A 20,273-nucleotide genomic window follows, 5' to 3' on the forward strand; every position below is an offset into this window, starting at 1 on the left:
CATAATTTTTGCATGTTAATTAACTGGCAGATGATTCTTCATCTGCATCTTTTCACTGTAGAACATTCATCCCAGTGTTACACACTGATTGTTGTTATTATTCCTTTTCTTTTTTTTTAACCAGAGGGCAATCCCTCACTATTCAGTATTGTTTAATTCTGTTTCTGAAAGGAAAATTTGAGTAACTTTTTGCCATGTAAAGATTAGGTCTTTAAAGTAGTTCATGTCTCCAGTCAGTAGAGTCTAAATAATCCTCCCCACTGTTTAGACAGTTATCTTTGGATGGGATGAACCACCCCAAAGCTCTGCATTCACTGGAGAAGGAGCCTAGACTACAAGCTCAGCCTGGATACCTGGTTTCCCACTAGCTAAACTGCAAAGCAATTTGATCATCTGATTATACAGAAGTCAAGAGCTTTCAGCAGAGAGTAACTATGAAAGATATCATTTAGCATGTGTGTAGGGGGAAAGAGGGAAGGGAGGAAGGGAGGAGGGAAGGAAGGAAGGAAGGAAGGAAGGAAGGAAGGAAGGAAGGAAGGAAGGAAGGAAGGAAGGAAGGAAGGAAGGAAGGAAGGAAGGAAAGAAAAAGTCAAAGGCATCATGTTTGCCAAATGAACCCAGCTTTATTGGAGACAGATGTTTCACACATTAGAAATCTTCCCCTCTCTGGGAGGTAAGAACTAGTCTGGTAAGAATCAGAGATAAAAGGGCTTTCACCTCATTTCCAACAGTGTAAATCAGAAGTAATTCATAAGCTTTGTGATTTTGCATCATTTATGAGAAAAAACAGAATTGGGTGTATGTTCCTTAAAGGGGAGTTCAGAGTTCAAAAAGACACTACACAAACGAATTCTGAAATTTTATGTGAACTTCGAGGATCTAGTAAAAACTGCACTTTCATTGAACTTAAGCTGTTAATGGTCAACACGGGAAATAGAAAAGACTGTGTACATTTATTTAAATGTATTTTTATTTGTATAGTTCAAAGGTACAGTGCTACTCAATAAATAAGCTAAACAGCATACAATAAGGCTTTAACAGTTAATGCCTCACAGTACATTTCTACTAATGACGTATGTACTGCTGTAAGGAAGAAAAGAGAAAGTTTATATATCTTAGGACATATTTAATCAAATAAAGAATGCAAGCATTACCTGCTCACAGTAAATAAACTAAAGGCATTAGTCATTTTAGGAGCTTCATTAGAGGCACTAAGTAAGATAAAAGAAATTATAGAATTCCAATGGAACAACTGAGATTTCTGAAGTTTTACAAAATATGATAACCCAATTCACACTGATGATGAGAGTTATAATGTCTTTTAAAGAATTTCATCAGCTGCTCGTATGTGTTTTTAAAGCCATAATGGTGGTCTCAATTTTTAAAGAACTGTGAGTAGTACTGCTTCCAGCATTTTGCAAGAAATGATAAGGGGTGTTTGAGGATGGTTACTTTAAAATCTCTGAAAATTGGCTCCCTGGTAAAGCATACAAGCATAGATGTACAAGAACTAACACATTCTAAATCACTAATGACCTGGAAAATAATAGAGACATATTATTTATTTCCTAAGATTTTACCTGAAGTCTGAAATATGTCAGGTTCCCTGGCATTTGATTTTGACTTGTCTATTTGAAAAAATACAAATGTTAACAAGATAATTCCTGTTTTATCTCTTAGATGATCTGTGCATTGAAATTTTGAGTAATCTGCAGAAGACATAGTGCTTAAGCAGCATTTTATTCCAATATTATTTTTCTTCTCAGCTTATGCTTTGTTTGAATTTACCAGCTTGACTGTGGAATTCTCTGAAATGAAACTTGAGCAAATTTTCTTTACCACAGAGTGCTATGTTTGTTATTTCTGCTCTGATTTAACAGCCTCATGTCTTCTGCAGCAACTTATTACTATGGGGAAAACTTCAATAACTTGGACATTCTGTTTTCGGGGTTTTTTTTCTCCTTTTTGCTCACAGTTCCAAAGACACCTCCAGCTAATGTAAGTGGCAGAAGTGGAAGGCGACATGAATTAGTAATAGCATGGGAGGTAAGGGACTTTTCTGATTAAAGGTTTTGTTTCATGTTTACTTCTTTGAGGGCAAAGTAAAGAGTACTGTACTGGGGTTTCTTTACGGCAAATCTTGGCAAGACATGAACACAAAGTACTGTTCATTAAATATGTTCTGAAGTCTCAAAGTAATGTGCATTTTCATGTGGTTTGAGTAGAGGCCATTATGGTGAATCTAACCCACCTAGCAGCAGCTCCAAAGTTGTGCTAATTCATTAGTCTTTTCTTCCTGATCTACTGCTTGGGTTGATTTGACTTTTCTGGATGTTACATAAATGCTACACCAGATGAAATAACAGCTAAGAAAAGAGAAGGAAAGCCTTGTAACTTTTTTAAACTTAAACTAAGAAAGAAATTTTTTTTTAGTATTTCTTAAATATATAAAACTAAAGACCTGAAATAGACCTTTATTTTGAGAAGATATTTGTGATGCAAGATGCAACACAGATGTATGACCATGCCAGTGGGCAACTGGAGGAGTGGGAGTTGCTTTCTCTGCTAATCATAAATAACACAGTAGAACAGAGACCTTTCTTGAGGAGTTTTCAAAACTTCTAGATTCACCATGAAGAGTTTCAGATTCAGAAAATACACACACACACACACATATATATAACCAAGAAAAATTCCATCAAATAAAGACATGGAGATTTAATGAAAAAAGTTTTAGCCTAGCCAACTTGAGGAGAGATTCAGATGGTAAGAGACATACAGAATTCTGACTAACTGCTTAAAATGGCAGATTTTAGGACATCTGAAGAGGCTGCCTTCTGTTGGCACATCTGCCTTCTCTGACACCAGCTACCTGATACAGCCGAGACAGAGCTGATTTCAGTTTGCTTTATAGTCTATAGCTATTAACAGCAGCATCTCTCCTATTGGGAGAGAATTTGCTGAATCCCAAACAAAAACATCAGGTGGCTAGAATTGTGTCTGATGTAAACTGGCATAATCCCAGTCCCTAATATGTTATGTTAGCATGTAGTATTCATGTGACTGGAGTTGGAAACTACTGGAGAGTGTTATATCTCCCCCTCTGTCAAGGGTCAAAGTTTTCTTCCAAAAGAAACCAGAGACCCCTGGGTGTCCCATCCTGCAGTACCGATACAACAGACAGTTAAGAATTAGCTATTGCCATAACATAACTTTCAGTATACATTGACTTTTTTTCCACAAAAGCTAGCTGATGCTTCTTCACTTCTAGTTAAGGAGTGCAAACTGCCATTAAGGCAGAAGGCGTCAGTCCTTGCCCCCTGTTTCTGATTAACTCATTATTTCCATCAACACCTCGTGCTGTTTTTCCTGATGTTAATACTTTCAGCACACTGTTGTTTCACATACCTCTTAAACTGCATAAAGTCATTAATCAAATTAAGAATAAAAAAACAACATGGCAATTTCATCTGTGTCAAATATAAATTGTGAAGTGGGCATATTTATATTTTTTAATTGTTTGAAAGATTGCTGCCATTTCTAATTATAGGTACTGTCCCTTCAAGAAATGGTAAAAAGATAGAATGAAACACACAAAAACATGCAAGTAAAAGTAAGCATTGAAATTTCTGCTAAAGAACTAATCCTAGCATATTGGATAACACTCCCACAACTCACTACAGACTACTGTGCTGTCTGGTGTAGCCACTGCATTTCCATAAGGCACAACCACACTGTAAGTTGGCACAGCTCCCACACAGTCAGTTTGTGCTTTTGCAGGATCCAAAAAAGTCTTATTGGACTTACACAGGCAATAGGAATTCAACAAAGTACTTTTAAGTCTGAAGAGATACTGAGATGGTATATGGGTCTCTGGGAATTCAGGAAAAGACTAACCTACCTAGGTTCCTGAATTACACTCCGCAGGTTCAAACAAAATTTTATTTACACAACTTTAATTCACAGACTGTGTATTTAGCATTTGCAGTGAAATCCAAGGGTTCTGCTACTTCTCTTGCATTTCTGGCTTTTTTTATAGCAACTGCCTACTGCCAACTCCATAAATATTGCAAAGAGATGCAAGGCTCCTCCTTTCCAACTCAAATCACTAGATTACAAAATCTGTCTTGGTTTTGCCTCCTCTGCCTTTGGAGTCATGATTGGGTTTTTTTCTTGGATGCGCAGTGCGCAGCTTCAGAACGATGGGTAGAAAACAGTGTCTTCAAGTGAGGTGCCTGGTGATGAGGCATTCACTTGCAATGTAGAGGGGAGAGGATTCAGTGTCCCCTGTGCCTCTGCTCTGATTCACATGTTCATTAGCTTCAGGTCTAGGATGGGCACTTCAAGAGAGGGAGTTTCGACACTCTTTTTTTGGCATTTCCAATAGGCCTAATATGCTGACAGCTGTTAAACATAACCTAATTCCGAAACTAGTCCATTGACTTTATAAGTAATGTAGGCAGTAAATTAGCAGGAAAAAATCCATTCCTTGAGCTGGACATGTAAGATTTTGCTTTTGGAGTGCTCAGCGTCTCAACAGATAAATCCCTTTGCTGACTGCCTGCTTATGGCAGATGTGTCGCAATTTAAGTGGCTAATTTCACAAACCCTCTGAGAAGAGAAAAGCAAATGAGATTATTTTTTTTCACCAAGACTCAGTTTGAGAGTTAGAACGTTATATCCTAAGCCTCAAATTGAACCCTCGGCTTAAATCCCTAAGACTTGCCACACCATTTGGATATAGAAATTAGACAGGCTGGCACCCAAAACCCAAGAGACTCCCACTGTAGTAAGTGTCACTCACATCATATTTTAGGAGCTCTTAACAATATGTTACTCTATATTTTTAACAAGGTCACCTGAAGGGGCTATTCCACTAATAGACCACTGGTTAAAGCATGAACCACGAAGTGGGAGATAAAGAAGAAATAATCTTTCTGAGCCCAAGGCTTATTCCATCCTAGGACAGTGACCTAACTGTGGTGATTAGGTGGAGAAACTCTTACAAGGTTCCTCTTCAGAAGCAATTATCCTTATGTGTTCCCAGGCATATGTACTATAAGGGATCACCCTCACACAAGCAGCCAGATTATGGTCAGACACTGAGTGACTGCTTTCTAAATTAGTAAAACCACGTCTGATCATTACCTGAACTTTATTTCTTAGCCAGTGTCAGAAGAATTTCAGAATGGAGAAGGATTTGGATATATTGTAGCCTTCAGACCCAACGGAACGCGTGGCTGGAAGGAAAAAATGGTGACATCTTCAGATGCCTCAAAGTTTATCTACAGAGATGAAAGTGTGCCACCTCTGACTCCTTTTGAGGTGAAAGTTGGTGTTTACAACAACAAAGGAGATGGTCCCTTCAGCCCTATTGTTGTCATCTGCTCAGCTGAAGGAGGTCAGTTCAACATGAAGTTACCTTGTATATTATGAACTATATTAACCTATTTTTATATAATGTGTCCTGTTATACCATGCTTTTTCAATCTTAAATTTCAAAATTCTTTGCAGAGGTGCTAAGTAACATTAAACATATTGTGCAGAGAAGGAGGTAAACTAACTTGCGAAGGTTACCCAGAAAGCAAGTGACAAAGTTTAGGAATAGACTTCAAGCCACATGAGTCCTAACTGAAAAAAAAATAAATCTCTTTTAATGAAGGTTTATCCCTAATATGAAATCTGTAGTCTTAACTTTAAGCTGGGCTGCTCTAACAATGAGCAAAGAAAGGCTGATATTTTCTAATGTTGCTGAGGTTCATGATATTTTTTTTTGATGGGTTAATCAGGCAACAGCTCAAAGACTAAATAAATTCACTTATGAATGTTCATTTCCTGGTTAACGGATGCAAAAAGTGCACAGAATGCAATATTGTTCTTATTTTTATCATTTTTTTTCTATTATTTTATCTCTTTTTTATTTCATTAGTATAAAACTTGTGCATTTATGTTAATGTCCAAATATTCAATGTGAATTATAGGAATAGTTCAGAAGAACAAATGAAAAATATTTCTTGAAAATGTGTATGTCAACTTGATATAACTCTTAACAGTATTTTGGAAAAAAAAAGAATAATAATTTGTACTACTAGAAGAAGTTGTTCTGTATTGACAGAAACCTGTGTATGGAAATTTCCATACACACAAAAAATAAATAAATGTTGTCCACAGCAATATTTTGAGCAGCTCCATTACTGGAAGTCATATACTTCAGTTCTTCTTTACTGTACTATCTTTGAGTTATCCTGCTGTCTCCTGTTAAGAGAATAAAATAAGTACAGTCCTAGCACAGATGAGAGGAATTTCATACTATCTCTACAAAAATGTAGTGTGAAGATAATGGTATTTCATGTGAAGCTGGAAAATATTAGATGTTACTCCATATTAGCCCACAATAAACGTGTAAGTTTGGAGCCATGATGTAGCAGAGATTATCTACTACTATTCTCTCACAGTAATTATATAGGTTGGAAATGCTCGTTTTGCTAAAAGCAGTTCCAGTAATTTGTTTGTGTTCCACTGTTTGGATCAGCATTACCAAGTATTCATATTATTATAAAAACAATTACATTTTAAAATGTAAAAACTGCCCAGTACAACTTGGACATTTTTACAGTTGACTTCCCTGTTCCTCCATGGAAAATGATACTGTGAGACCGATGGTGATGTTTTTATTATTTAACAATTTCATACTCTAATCAGGAAGTTCAATAAAAATAGAGTTTTGCAAGAGAAGGGAGGGAAAACCTTAATGGATTTTTTTTTTTAATAGCAAAAGCCAGTTTAACAAAAGCTGAATGCTGAATTGTAATAAGTAGTCCTTTACTTGTTATTTCGACAAGACTGGAAATGGAATAATCAGTAATATGTAAATAAATTTTTCTAACATTTCTTTTAAAATATGAACTTTACAAATTATCTTAATAGAATTATTAAAATTAACTTTCTTTCTATGGTCCCAGAGACTATCTCTAGAAACCAACTTTTCTGATTACAATTCAGTTACTTGAAAGTACCTACCCATCATAGCTTTGTTAATTCAGTCTCTGTATGTTTCTGCACATTAGACTTTCCTTTGGTAAGAGGAATTCTGTGGGGCTAAATCCTTTATAAGACTTATATTTGAGGAAAAAATATGGGATGCTGTGGCTTGATGGGCATGGTGCTGTGTGGTGTTGGGTGGGTTGGTTTTTGGTGTGTTGTGGTTTGGTTTTTGTGGGTTTTTTGGTTTGTTTTTTTTTTTTTTTTAAGGTTGGACTTGATGATCTTACAGGTCTTTTCCAACCTTAGTGATTCTGTGATTCTGTGATTCTGTGACAATACAGTGCAAAATTAATTTATAAAAAGCTTTTCTCCAGAATAATCCTAGGTGATATACTGAAAATTTAAAGGAATAATGAAACAGTTTATTATAGCTAATTTCTCGGCAATATGGAGACTGAAGGCAATAGACATTTCAGCTTGCTATGAAAAAAGGGGGAACTGGTTTTGAAAGAGGCATGGACTTTCACACTTAAGGAGCTAAACAACTGAAAGCACATTTTCTCAAGGATTTTTATTGAAGAGCAGATATTAAATAAAGATTGACAGTACAACATATTATGGTCCTAGGGCTGATCCAGGAAAACTTTATCTTACTTGCTTTTCATCACACACTCAATTCACTGCTCTGCAAACATCTAGAATAAAGGTCTAGAATAAAATTAGTAAAAGTTAAGGAAACTTTGTTACATATTAAAATGTTCCCCACATCTACAGGTGAATCTTTTTTGTTATGTTTACTGGCATAACAATTTTGTCTAAGGAAGTCTAAAACCTGTTACCTCTGCTAAGCACACAGGAAAAAAAGAGTTTGCATAGGACAGGTTCTGGACAAGGAAGAAATTTCTCATGTATTAAGAATGAATGCATCTCTCTCTTCTGTATGACTGTGACTGCATATTGTGTGCTCTCTGATCTACACCCAGAGGCCATTTGTGGTGGCTCTGAGTTGTGCCTAGGCAAGCAGCTTGGCAGGTGGTATTAAGTAAGATGTTCCCCTCTGTGAACACAACTGACTGCCCTCTGATTACAAATAGTGTCTCTGACTGAGGCAAAAGGCTTAAATAAATGGCCTCCCAGTGAGTAAAGAATCTCAGGAAACACGAGCAAACACCGAGTGCTTTTTCATAAGTAAATAGAGGGCCTAATCCTTTTATCTCTAAGTCCGATAGAAAGAAGAAAATATGATACCAATGTTTACTGAGGGATCAATGATAGTGATAACCCAAAGTTGAAGCGGGGAAAAAGCCTGACTGGTTATAGAAGTTTTAAGACATTTCTTCTCCTTCATTGGCCTTTTGACTTCATAGGAAACATCAACAGGATACAACTCATGGGAGAGACTATCCAGGAGCTAAAGGTGCAGATGTATGTCGTGGAGGTATAGAGAATAGAATGAAGAAGCAGATAAAAAGGTTGTACAAGACTAGTTGGGTAACCCAGGAGGAAAGAAGGCAAATGTGACCCTCTGGAAAAGATGGCTTAATGCAGTAGAAAAGTTTGAAGGAGAAGTCTTTCCTGGAGACCTTAGGGAAGGAAGAAAATAAACAATCAAGGAGAGAAGAAGAAAAAGAGAGGTCAGATGTTTTAGTGAAGCAAAAGAGATGATGAGAGCCAGGGACTAGTTCTGAAGAGAGAGTGAGGATAATACACAGAAGATGCAGGATAGAAAAAAAGATGCACAATTATCTTCAGCAAGAAGGCAGAACAGAAGGACACAATAGACATGTTCCAGCACCAGGGAAAGACAAGCCTGAATCTTTCATAAAGGAACCTTTTAATAAGAGAAAGAGACACCAGAGCACATACAGAGCACAGCAAGTTAGACTGCCTGCCAGAAGAAAGGTGGTGATGTGCAGGCCTGAGGCTGAAAAGGAGCATGAACAGACCAGGGAGATATCTTCTGACTGTACTTTCTGCCAGGAAAATAATTGTATCAGATTCATGCTAGAACATACTGAAACAAAGCACTGAACTTCAGTGCAGGCAAGGTTGATTTTGATCCATAGAGAATAAAAATTGTAAAGGCACAAGATACTGAAAATAAAACAATGAACAAAAGCAGTGTTAAGCACGGTTTGTTTTAACATTTATATATTCTTTGGGTGTTTTTCTGGATGACTACATTCCACTTAAATACTGAGGGGTTAAGAATGGCAAGACTACTAATACAAGTTTTCAGTATCGGGGAAATCATATGCAGTCTTTATGTGTGGTTTTAATTCACTGGAAGAGGAAAACTGGGCAAATCAGAAACACAGCAATGGAGAAGGAAATATGAGGGCATAAAGGTATGATTGCAAGATGGAAAAGGCTCTACTGGTAAGAGTGATGGCCAAGTAGACTTGCTTTAGCAAGCATGACTAGACAAGTATGAGCTACATAGGAAAGAAAAAATAAAAGTGAAAATGGTTGGATGCCATAACATGCTGATGATGCAATAACGTATCAGGAAGTACAAAACCAGTGTTTGGATAAAACAAAATGTCCTTGGGTTCCATGTCATTTCAGAAAAGGGCAATTAAAGAAACTGGGAGTTGAACTAGAGGCCAGTTGCTGATGGCCTTGATAAATTTGAGAAAGACCTTTCTAATTTTAGATAAATATTACAGGACACTGTTATTCATGAGAGAATTTGGCTCCTCAGAGTAGTTTGGATAGTAAATACGACTAATGACCTTGTGTTCCAGCTGTGATAATTAGCAGATTCTTTATCCAGTACTGACTAACAGAGAAGAAATAATGGTACTATAGTCTTGTTTTGATGAATAATTAAGACACTATAGAAAAGCTGATCATAACAAATAACAGTGGAACAAGTCATCATTAAATAGCAGGAAATTATTTAATAAGCTGGAATTAACAGCTGAGACTAGCAGTGAAAGTGGTTTGAAATGTCTCTGAGCCCAAGGTGTAAAATCTACCTGAAGTTTATACTGCAAGAAATGGTACATTTCTAAGGCAGTACACTACATCTGAGGATCTAGAGATGTACCCACTAAAAGATATTCAGAATAAGTAAAAAGCATACATAATAAAATCCAAATAATGAAAAGGATAAGAATAACACAAGTATTGCCAAAAATTAAGGTGAAAAAAGATTTCTTAAACGTTAGGAAAGTATATAAAGCAGGAAAAAATGTGAAGTGAATAAGGTACTGATATTAAAGATAATAAGGAATGGACCAACAATAATGAAATACTTTATCATTTATTTTGAATAAATAAGATGATAGAGACAGGATAGCTAATAAGAATGTGAAAGTCTGCAAATTTTTACATCTGTAGTGAAAACTTCTGGTATTGTCAAGTGCTCAGAAATTCGACCCTTTCCAATTTAAGCAATATAGAATTTGCTGTTCAAATCTACCATAAATTAAATTTAATCTGTTTTTCTATTCATGACTACCACGGATGGTGACAGCTAGTCCCCTTTATATGCCCAAGGACCTGGGGCAATATCTTTTCCATCCCAAAATAATGAAAACAGTTGGCAAAAATAAATTTTAGTTAATCTGTCACAGAAGAAATAAAAATAGTTCTAGATCAGTGTAGGAAAAAAATACCTTTACCACCAGACTTGCGAAAGGCTTGGAAGGCTACTGCAGAATTTCTTAAGGATCAGTCTTAGATCATATATATTTAATATCCATAATGCTAATAGAAGAGCTGGTTATGATATTGCTGTTATTACAACTTCAGGATACACTATCAATACAGCTAAGGATCTGAACAATACATAGGAAAAATATGAATTAGGGGACTAGAGGAAAAGGAACAGGAATGACATAGAAGTGCTAGGTCAAGTATAAGGGGTAGTAACAAGCCAGTCCATTACAAAATAGGAACCTAATAGCTAGAACCTACACACAAGAAAGACTCAAATGTTTTAATTTGTATCAGGGCATCATTCTGATGAAACCAGTACAAAGCTTTGCTAAAATCTTATCTACAGTTCTGATTGCTCATGCTCAACAAAGAACTCAAGATGATACAGGTTCAAAGGACTAACAGGATCATCAGGAAATGAGTAGAAACTAGAAGAGCTTGTTTCTTTTGTTCTAGTAAATAAAAGTCTGAATTCGGACAAGATGCTGTCTGCAAATCGGGGAGATTATTAGGGATGGTGAAGAGCTTTTAAAGGTAAAGGACAATGATGCTACATCTCTTTTTTAGAAAATAAAACAAGCCAGCCATTCTTTATCATTGAAGCCAACTGGCCAAAAAGAGTTCAAATCTGCGCCACTGTCACTCTCCAGACTGTGGCTGCATCCATACACCTCCTGGGAACCATCCCTGGCCAGGCACCAGCATATTTCTGGGCATACTTTGGGGCAGCACTAATTGGCCAGAGCCAATACTTCACGATGGATCATGTTAACTATTTCACCATGGACAACTGTATGTCCATGCTCAGGCTGGTGCCTTGTCTCCCTGTTTAGTTTACAAGTATAGACACAGCCTATCAGCACAAAAATAAATACGAATTAGAATACATGTACTATAGAAATAGGTGAGCATATAACAGAAAATAAAAATAAGCTTCTGGGAGAAAGAGGGAACCCAACTGATTTCAAGATGAGTTAGGTCTTTTATAAAGGGGGTTTTTTTAATGATTGCCACAATGGGAGATACAGAATCAGTTCTGTTAGTTGCAGTATCTATCTTCTCCTTCAGGCATCTGATGAAATTATCGTCACAAAAATTGAAAGTTCTATAATTTTGATAAACACCGTAGTGAATACCACTAAAAACTTCTAGATATGAAAAAAAGAGCCCTGAGCAGTACAAGGTAAAACATGAAGGCTCTCAGTCTTGCTGCTTAAAACCTCCTGAGGGATGCCAGATGCACTTCTGTAATACATGCAAGATGTAATGATACTGCACAGAGCTTTTGTTTTTGCTTTGTATGGATTTGTACTAATTCGTTGAGCCAATGGAGAACCAAAGCTCTCAGTTATCTGAAAGGCAAAGGGCCATATAACAGCCTTTGCAATTTTGTTCCTTCATAACTTTAAGAAGTTTTGCATCAGGCCAGCTGGTGGATCATGTGATATTAAACAAGACACTGCAGAGTGAAGGATTGTCCTGGTTAGGCCCACCTCCCCTTGCTTTTCACCCTGAGCCCCTATTTAAACAAACAAATAAATTACCTTTTCCTTTTCATTTAGAGGAAAGAATATGCAATTATGCAATTACACACTTTTAAATACAGCCTCCATGTCTTTAATGAAAATCTTACATTCATGAAGTGAAGTCCTGTGGTTCATTTCATAGCTAAAGCTGAGCTCCTTGGTGTTTAGATGAACCTGAAAATTAATAAATCAGCATATTAGCTGTAAACTACAGTGGATTATTTCCTGTTTCCGCCAGCTGATCCATCTGGATTAGAACCTGTAACAGTTCAGCTAGAGCAGTCGCCACTGATTTTTTAAAGAACGAAATCACAGTCCTGACACGTAAGAGTTTATTAAGCATTCCGTTGATTAATGCCACTAGCCCTCATGGGAGTCAGATGTGCAATCAATATAATAGGCACATCCCCTCCTCACGTGCTGAGGATAACTCGGGCTGCCATGTCACTTGGTGGAAATGAACCATTTATATTCATGAAGATGGCAACACTCCTCTGAACTTTTAATCTAACAAAACCTGAATTTTATCAGTCTGCTTGTCCAACTTCTACTCACGTGCCAAGGTGAGCGAGCCATGTGTAGGTAGCGTGGAGGTAAAGCCTTTGTGGAATAAGGCAGCTCCTTATTCCCATGTAACACTCCACTGTGTAATAAATCTGGGTTACTCCGTGGAGAAGGGAGAGCTGCAGTAGAATGTACACTGTGAGCAAGTGTGCAGGAGAGCAGCATTACAGGAGAAGGCTTCAGAAGATCTACCTGACAAGTAAGCATATTTCACCACTAAATAAAAGAGGTCCTGGGCAAAGGTCAGCACTGCAGGCCTGAGCACTGCTTCATTGCTAGCTCATTTCCTCAGCCTTCTGATTTTCCTTTGTTTTAAAGTCTTCTGCAAGACACTGGTCAGAAGGAAGGTGAAAATAGAAAGGACTTGAGGAAAAGTGAGAAGTCTGAGGTCCTGTCCAGGAAACAATCAATCATCTCATTTTTGGTGTTTTAGAAATCAGACATCTTTTCCCTTTCTAGCACAAGATTCTGGAGAAAGTCTTATACTGCAGGCAGCCATGCCACCACAGATCTGGTGGAGTCCCCAAACCAGGGACACACATCAAACAGGCTGAGAGGTAGAGCTGAGCATAATGTCTCTTGGCTTTCCTTAGGAATGGAAACAGTTTACTGGAGGTCCCCTGATTTGAAAGATACTCTCTGTGGCTATTTCCAGCAAGGGAGCAAATGCTATCACTTTCTTTACCTACAGGTTGACACAAGAGGGACGACTCCTTGTGATTTTCCTTCTGATAGATCTCTTTTGTAGATTTTTCCACAGGAAGGAATTGTCACACTCACGGGTCCTGGCTGAAGTCCCAAAATCTCAGCTGTGTGGAACTGCCTGGAGTCATAATGCAATTACCCAGGCTGAGGTTCTTAGCTTCAAATGAGAGCTCAGATTTTGAATTAGGGAAGTGTGTAAAAATCCTTTCTGGAGTTAAAATGAGAAGCGAATGGATATTAAGTGATTGGATGAGGAGTCCTGACTGAGGCTCTGTTCCACAGGAGAATTAAAACAACATAAACATGAATAGGCCCTTGAACTTATTTTTTAAGTGAGATTATGTGGAAATCTTTAAGGATGAATATTTCAGAAAAACACATCAGTTTACAGTCATAAATAGGGAGAACACAATGAGGGCTAGTAACTAACTCTTCTTTCTCTTACTTGCCAGTATCAAAATTCAGGATTCCCTGTCTGAACATCAGATCAGTGCAGTTAGTGTAGTTCCTTGTCCTGCTTTATTATAGCCACCCCAAATACCTACAGGTTGAACGTTTCCTTAAAGTGTGATTGCCGCACATGGAAAGACAATGTTTCATGGACATCACACACAGCCTTTTGAGAACTAGCCGTGCTGCATCTTTAATTCAATCAAGGAATATTAAAGGGACCATTAAAGGTGCTGGCCTTTTTTTTTTTTTTTCAATCAGTATGACCTCAGGCAGACACCAATAGGTTTAGCATAATGCCAAGATATTAAGAAAAGAATATGATTATAACATCAGTGACCATTATTGAAAAACCTAATGAACCTGTCAAACTTATCATTAATTTTAGACACACAGAATAAAGCATGACATTGGAGTGAACCACAGACTGTATTATATCACCAGAAACTATATGGCCCTCATCTTATCTGAATCAATAAAAAAAGCTATTTAGTCTCCATAAACTTTCAGACAGTCATAATATACCTTATTCCTAAATATATAATTTCTGTTCTTTTGCTGAACACTTACATTCTCAATGTCTAATATCAGTGAAACTGCAGTGAATAATTTCTGGATACATAAGAAATGCATTTTCTTCACATAAAAAAATCCAAACTATTTCTACTCCATTTGTTGAAAGCTATTTTTTAGAATATCAGAAAATATTCTGTGTTTCTATTCTGAGCAATACATAAACCACCTCTAGTGAATGCTATGAAGAGGAAATGAATTCTACGTTTATAGAAAGTGTAAAGGCTGTCAACCAACATTTTGTGTACATCTCAAATTATTTATCCCACTGCAATCTTTTCTGACAAGAAGGTAATTGCTTCAATAATACAAAAACTAGCAAATAGCTTTTGCCACACAAATCTTAGTAGTACATAAAATAGAAAGCAGGGTGTAACTATTGAACAGAAAATCATATTATGAGGAATATATTTCTTCATAGCAGAATTCTGTCAGTATTGAATTCAGAAGATCATTTCACTTATTGCTGGAGATACTTTTTTTATTCTTTGTTACCTGAAAAGTCCCATATATATTTTATACTTATTAGTAATAGTCATTGCTGATGAACACCATTTTGCATCACATCCAAAATGCTTCTTTTCTTTAGAAGTAAATAAAAAAAGAAGATCAAAAAGAGCTACAAACATTAAAAATCTGACATCAAAAAGGATGACAAATTCATACAAGCCATGTCAGAGAAAAAGTGTAGGGCAGCAGTGCCAGGACAATGCCTGCAATATGATCAGAGAAGGGAGGGTAGCTAATGAGTCAAGACTGATATTAGGCATCTTACTAAGGCAGTTTGATCACTGAGAAAGATGTATCATTTTAATTCAGGCTGTTCTGTAAGGAAACTCCTTTTCTGTAACCTTGTTATATGGGCTGCAAAAAAAATTTTTTAGAAAGCTCTTTGATGTGCCTCCCTATAACATAAAAGCCAGGACCTCTGCCTGCCCTTCAAGAACAGATCAACACATTAGAAATGTAATGAGGAACATTAGGCCAAGGAAGAAATTGCAGGTTTCTGAGCAAGTGAACTACGTCAGTATAGTGGAGAAATGCCACTACTGTGGGCTTCGCCGTCTGTGTTTAAGGCTTGTCTCCACAGCTTGTCTTAAGCGAATTTTCAGTAATGTTTATGTAATAAAGGAAAAGATCCAAAAGATTCCTTAACTCATGTCTCAGTTTGATATGTGACAATTTTTGGATACTCTTCACTCCCAATGGTGATACAAATTGGTGGTATGCTCAATGGCCTGTCATGGCAGATTTCTGTGAACGTTTACCCAGATTACTTCCCAACCACCGAAAGAAGTTGGACCTCTGTAAAATGTTCAGTGATATGAAAGTGCAAAGTAAAACGTGCCTGTGGCAACACTGTGGGGCAGGCATGATACGTAAAGCATCCTGCAGCACCAAGCCTCCAGTGTGCACCCTGGCCACATCCCAGCAGCACTGAAAGACACCTGCCCTGGTTAGAGGGCAGGGAGGGTCCTCTGCTCCAGATAACCAGGAGGTCAGGTCTGCAGAGTGTCCTGTGAATAGCATAGAGGTAGAAACACAGACATAGGGCCAATGGCAACAACAGGGGTAATCGAAGGGACAAATCCTAGGCCTTAATGTCTTCTTTAGAAAAGCGTGCATCCCAGGCCTAAAACAGTAAATGCTTCATGGCAGAGAGAAGATGGCATGCCCCAAGCACTGGTGCCTGTGACTTCAAGGACCTAACAACATAGTCCTAAAAAATTATTTTACGTAGCACTTCACTATAGCTCTGGGTATCACTTCTTACTTGGTATAAGCCCAGAGCGGGACTGACTAAGTGCCCTAGCAAGGTATCACTCATCCTGAGCTGACAGAATGGCTCTAAAAAGCCAGCAAGACAATGAATGCTCCATTTTCTGCTGAAGTTAGGTTGATCAAGGTGTATGAAAGGGGTGTGTGGAGGGGGGGCATTTACAAATATTAAAGATTTTTTTTTAAATCACAGACAAGAGATTCTGTCACAGTTTGCTGTGCCTGTCATCAGTGATGAGATACTGATGTAGCATGACACAAATAAAGAAACACAACAATGAAAATCTCTTCAGCTTGTTCAGTTTTTCATGTTCCCTGTAATGTCTTACCTTCTTGTGCGTATTATGGTAGAATAAAGAAAGTAAATGACAGTTTCAGATGGAGTGTTTTTGATAAATACAAGTTGTAACAGTGGAGGTTTATTGTTTCAATTTTTCTTAATACAGAACCCACTGCTGCTCCCATTGATGTCAAAGCTACGAGTTTGTCTGTATCAGAGATTCTTGTTGCGTGGAAACATATTAAAGAAAGTCTAGGAAGACCGCAGGGATTTGAGGTATGAACACAGAATATCATAATGAGAAGTCTTGTTGCTTTTGCTAGTGTTGCATTCTGTTAACATGTGCAGTAGTGAAACTTCAATAGAAATTATGCTTGTTTTAGCATACATATGACTAGCTGTAGAACAACGGTCACAGCTGTAGCACCAGCACATCTTTTATTTATTTGTGCTTGAAAACTGTTCAACACTAGTTGTTATAACATCTCCTTGACACTTCAAAAAGAGCTGAAAGAACTGCAGGTGACCCAGCATGCCTCTTTCACAGGCTGGGGAAGATTACGTATTGACTGTTTCCAGTTCTAAGTGCCCAGTTCAAACTTGTCATTTACTGAGAGCAATCAACACAGAGAAAGGAAAGAGCCTCTGCCATCCATGTGCTCTCATCCCGCAGTGGCCGGGGGACATCTGCTGGGCAGATCATAAAAGGTCGGATGTCAGGAGGGGAAGCAGCAGCCGCACCGTCCACAAATAAAGGTCTGCTTAGAGACAGCCCTTCCTGACTTGGGAAAGAGAACCGGCCCTGGTAGTGGACCTTCTCGCACTTTTGGACCCAGTTGCAGCTTTGGATCCAGTTTACAATCCAAACCTCAGGGACCAGATCAGATCTAGGACTAGACCTACCCTTTGAGGCCACCACTACCCATCCTGACCTTGTGGTTCAGGTTATGCTGCTCCTCATTAAATAGCTCAGCTAGATGCCATTTACTGATTTTGGGGTGCAGGTTATTTGACATGCTTCAGTCCTTTAGAGAGTGCTGACTCCTGATTCTCTACAGTAAAAATGAAAAGAGGGTGAACATGTAGATCTGAGAGAGGTACCAATAATATGGATGTCTAAAGACATCTTGTGACCTACTAGCACTGAGTGTCTCCCTGGCAGCATGTCCAGAGAAGACCTGGGGGCTGGTGACCGTCACTGATGGCCTTAGGAGGGAAACATAGGTGCCCAGGCAGCACCAGAGCCACCACATTCTCCAGCACAGCCTCAGGCTGGATGGCCTTGACCAGGACAGCATTTTTACCCCACAGCTTAGACACAGTCAGTTAGTATCTTTTTACCTGATTTGCTGTAGCTTCTTGACACTTAGATACTCCTGTATTGCTCTCCAGCAAAGTCCAAGCAGGCTGTGACCATGATGTGTCTCTCAGGTCTCTCATTTGTCCAGGTCTCTTTCCCATATACATCTCCATGCTGAACTCTGCAAACTCTCTTGTACTTCATCCCCACTTCTTCCTTATGCTAAACATGTTTTTACCTCTTTGCACATGGCTTGCTTCATGCAGCCAAAGTGATATCTAACCATTTTACCTTTAGAACCTCTATATACAAAGAGAACAAAACTGTGTCTGATAGAGATGATAGTCATCTTGCAAATGCTATCCTTCTCCATGTTGAAGTCATCCACTTGATGCTAATCTTTGTCTTCAGTTTCCAGTATCCTCTGAAATAACTTACTGCACCCTGTCTTTTTCTCTTCAAAAAGCTGGCTGTTTTGTTACACCCTCTCAGATATCTTGATGTCTTTTAAACTACAGCTACTATTTTTACTCTTATCCTCATTCCATCGATCACATTGATTCTCAAAATATTCTATTCACTTTGTTTTACGTATTTTTAAAATAAACAATAGATTTTCTTTCTAAAAGTGAAAATTATTTCTGTAGAAACTTATTCTTTCATAACTTGAATATATTTGCATTTACCTGCTTGTCACGTAACACTTCCCTTAGCTCTACAGATGTGTCCCAGTGAGAGGTGGCTGTTACAGGTAGGACAGTGGGCTCTCTTTGTACCAGAGGTGGTCTTCCTGTCTTGGAAGGTGTTTAGACGGTCAGAGTTCAGCATACTCTGACCATAACTGAAACCCTCATCTGCTCTACTTCTCTCATGGATTTCTTCGGAATTAATTTAGACATTGTTATTGATACGGCAGAGGTTATTAACATTGAACCTTATTAATAATTTGGCTCCTCTCTGTGCTGTACACCAATTTTAGGATTCTAACATGGAGACTACAGAGTAAATATTTCAAGCCAGGGACCTGTAGCTGACAGAACAAAAAAATGAAATATACAAATAAGAATATTTCACCAGTCCTTTCTACCTCATCCCATGAGGGAATCAGAGGAGCCTTCTGAGGTGCTACTTTTCTCTGTGGAGAGAAGGGTGCATTTTTTCTCCCCCCTGCCTTTTCCCTCTTTGTTCATTTAGCCAGAATTTCTCTGCCTGTTTTCTGACAGACAAATCTTTCCGGGAGTAGTTTGCTCTTTTCTGTCCTCATTCCCAGGAAGAATTATGATCAGAGCAGCCCTTACTCAATAAACAGAAGAGTAAATGCTGCTCTCCTGCATGATTCAGCAGGACAGAAAACAATCCAAGGACGGTATTGCTAGATCTTTTCAGTTCCATTTTTTGGGAAGAATTTAATCAAAAAGGAGATGATGACTTATGGGATCAGTATAGTGAGTCAGTGCACGACCATATTCACTTAGGAACACTAAGTCCACACTATCAGCCCAATTTTGCTAACATACTGACAGTTTCTCTTTAAAGCATGACCCCAGTGCAAAAAGGAAGGACTCTGTATAGCAAGACACTGGGGCTAAACTCCCCCCAGAAAACATAGAAGTATGGAGCAGCTTTATGCTTCAGCTTCTGGGAACAATATTTTAATTTAAAAACTGATTTTGAAAGTTTTATCTTATGTAGTACAGTGCAGAACATAGCCTGTAGTACTCCCTTAATTCACAAATACTGAATAGATAATGTACAGAAATCCAGTGACTTTGATAAAGAGATGAATGATTTATCTTGGTTTTTAACAGTTTTTTCCTAATGTAGAATTATTGTGGACCAGTGAAATGTTGCCTTCGATTCAAATTGAATGCAAAATAATGATCTGACGAGCCACTCTGTTTTCAGGTCTCAATTTATATTCTGCCTGTGGTCACCGCAACAATGACTACCACCTACACAGTCTTCACATTTCCTGGCCTTTTAGCAACAGCATTATAAAAGGGGGGGGGGGGGGGGTATTTTTTTTATGTTTGGGCTCTAATCAACAAAAGTGACAGAATATTTACTACATATGGACAAGTTTGCAGTGACCCATTTTCACTCAGGCCTTGTTTGCCCTTTGTACTAAGGAGTAATGAAAGGCACAGTAACTTGTCCAATTTCACATTGTCATCCCTGAAAGGCAGTGTTAACTGTTATGTCACATGAGTTTTATGCAAGGTTTGCTGTATTCATTTGCATCTTCCAAAGCACATATTATTCCTGACTTCAGTAAAGATTTGTCAGCTGTCCGCCTGACCTTACTAAATATATGTCAGCTACACTCTGATAAAGTAGAAGTAGTCTGAAAACTTTGTCAGAATGGTAGAAAAATATAGTGTGTGGTTCATAGTTATTGTTTAGAATCCATAACCTGAAGGTTATAAAATCTATTTCAGCTCTAGGC

At 38.0% G+C, this 20,273-nt stretch overlaps 1 protein-coding gene across 1 annotated transcript in view; it reads left to right on the forward strand.

Moving 5' to 3' along the window:
* Nucleotides 1–20,273, forward strand: part of CNTN5 (contactin 5) — a 295,846-nt gene that overhangs the window by 265,985 nt on the left and 9,588 nt on the right. Inside the window, exons 17-19 of the mRNA XM_059824823.1 lie at nt 1,976–2,046; nt 5,167–5,401; nt 16,694–16,803. Of these exons, the coding sequence (XP_059680806.1) occupies nt 1,976–2,046; nt 5,167–5,401; nt 16,694–16,803 (416 nt within the window). The remainder of the gene's footprint in view (nt 1–1,975; nt 2,047–5,166; nt 5,402–16,693; nt 16,804–20,273) is intronic.

Source organism: Gavia stellata, chromosome 1 (genome assembly GCF_030936135.1).
Source record: "Gavia stellata isolate bGavSte3 chromosome 1, bGavSte3.hap2, whole genome shotgun sequence".
Lineage (NCBI taxonomy): Eukaryota > Metazoa > Chordata > Aves > Gaviiformes > Gaviidae > Gavia > Gavia stellata.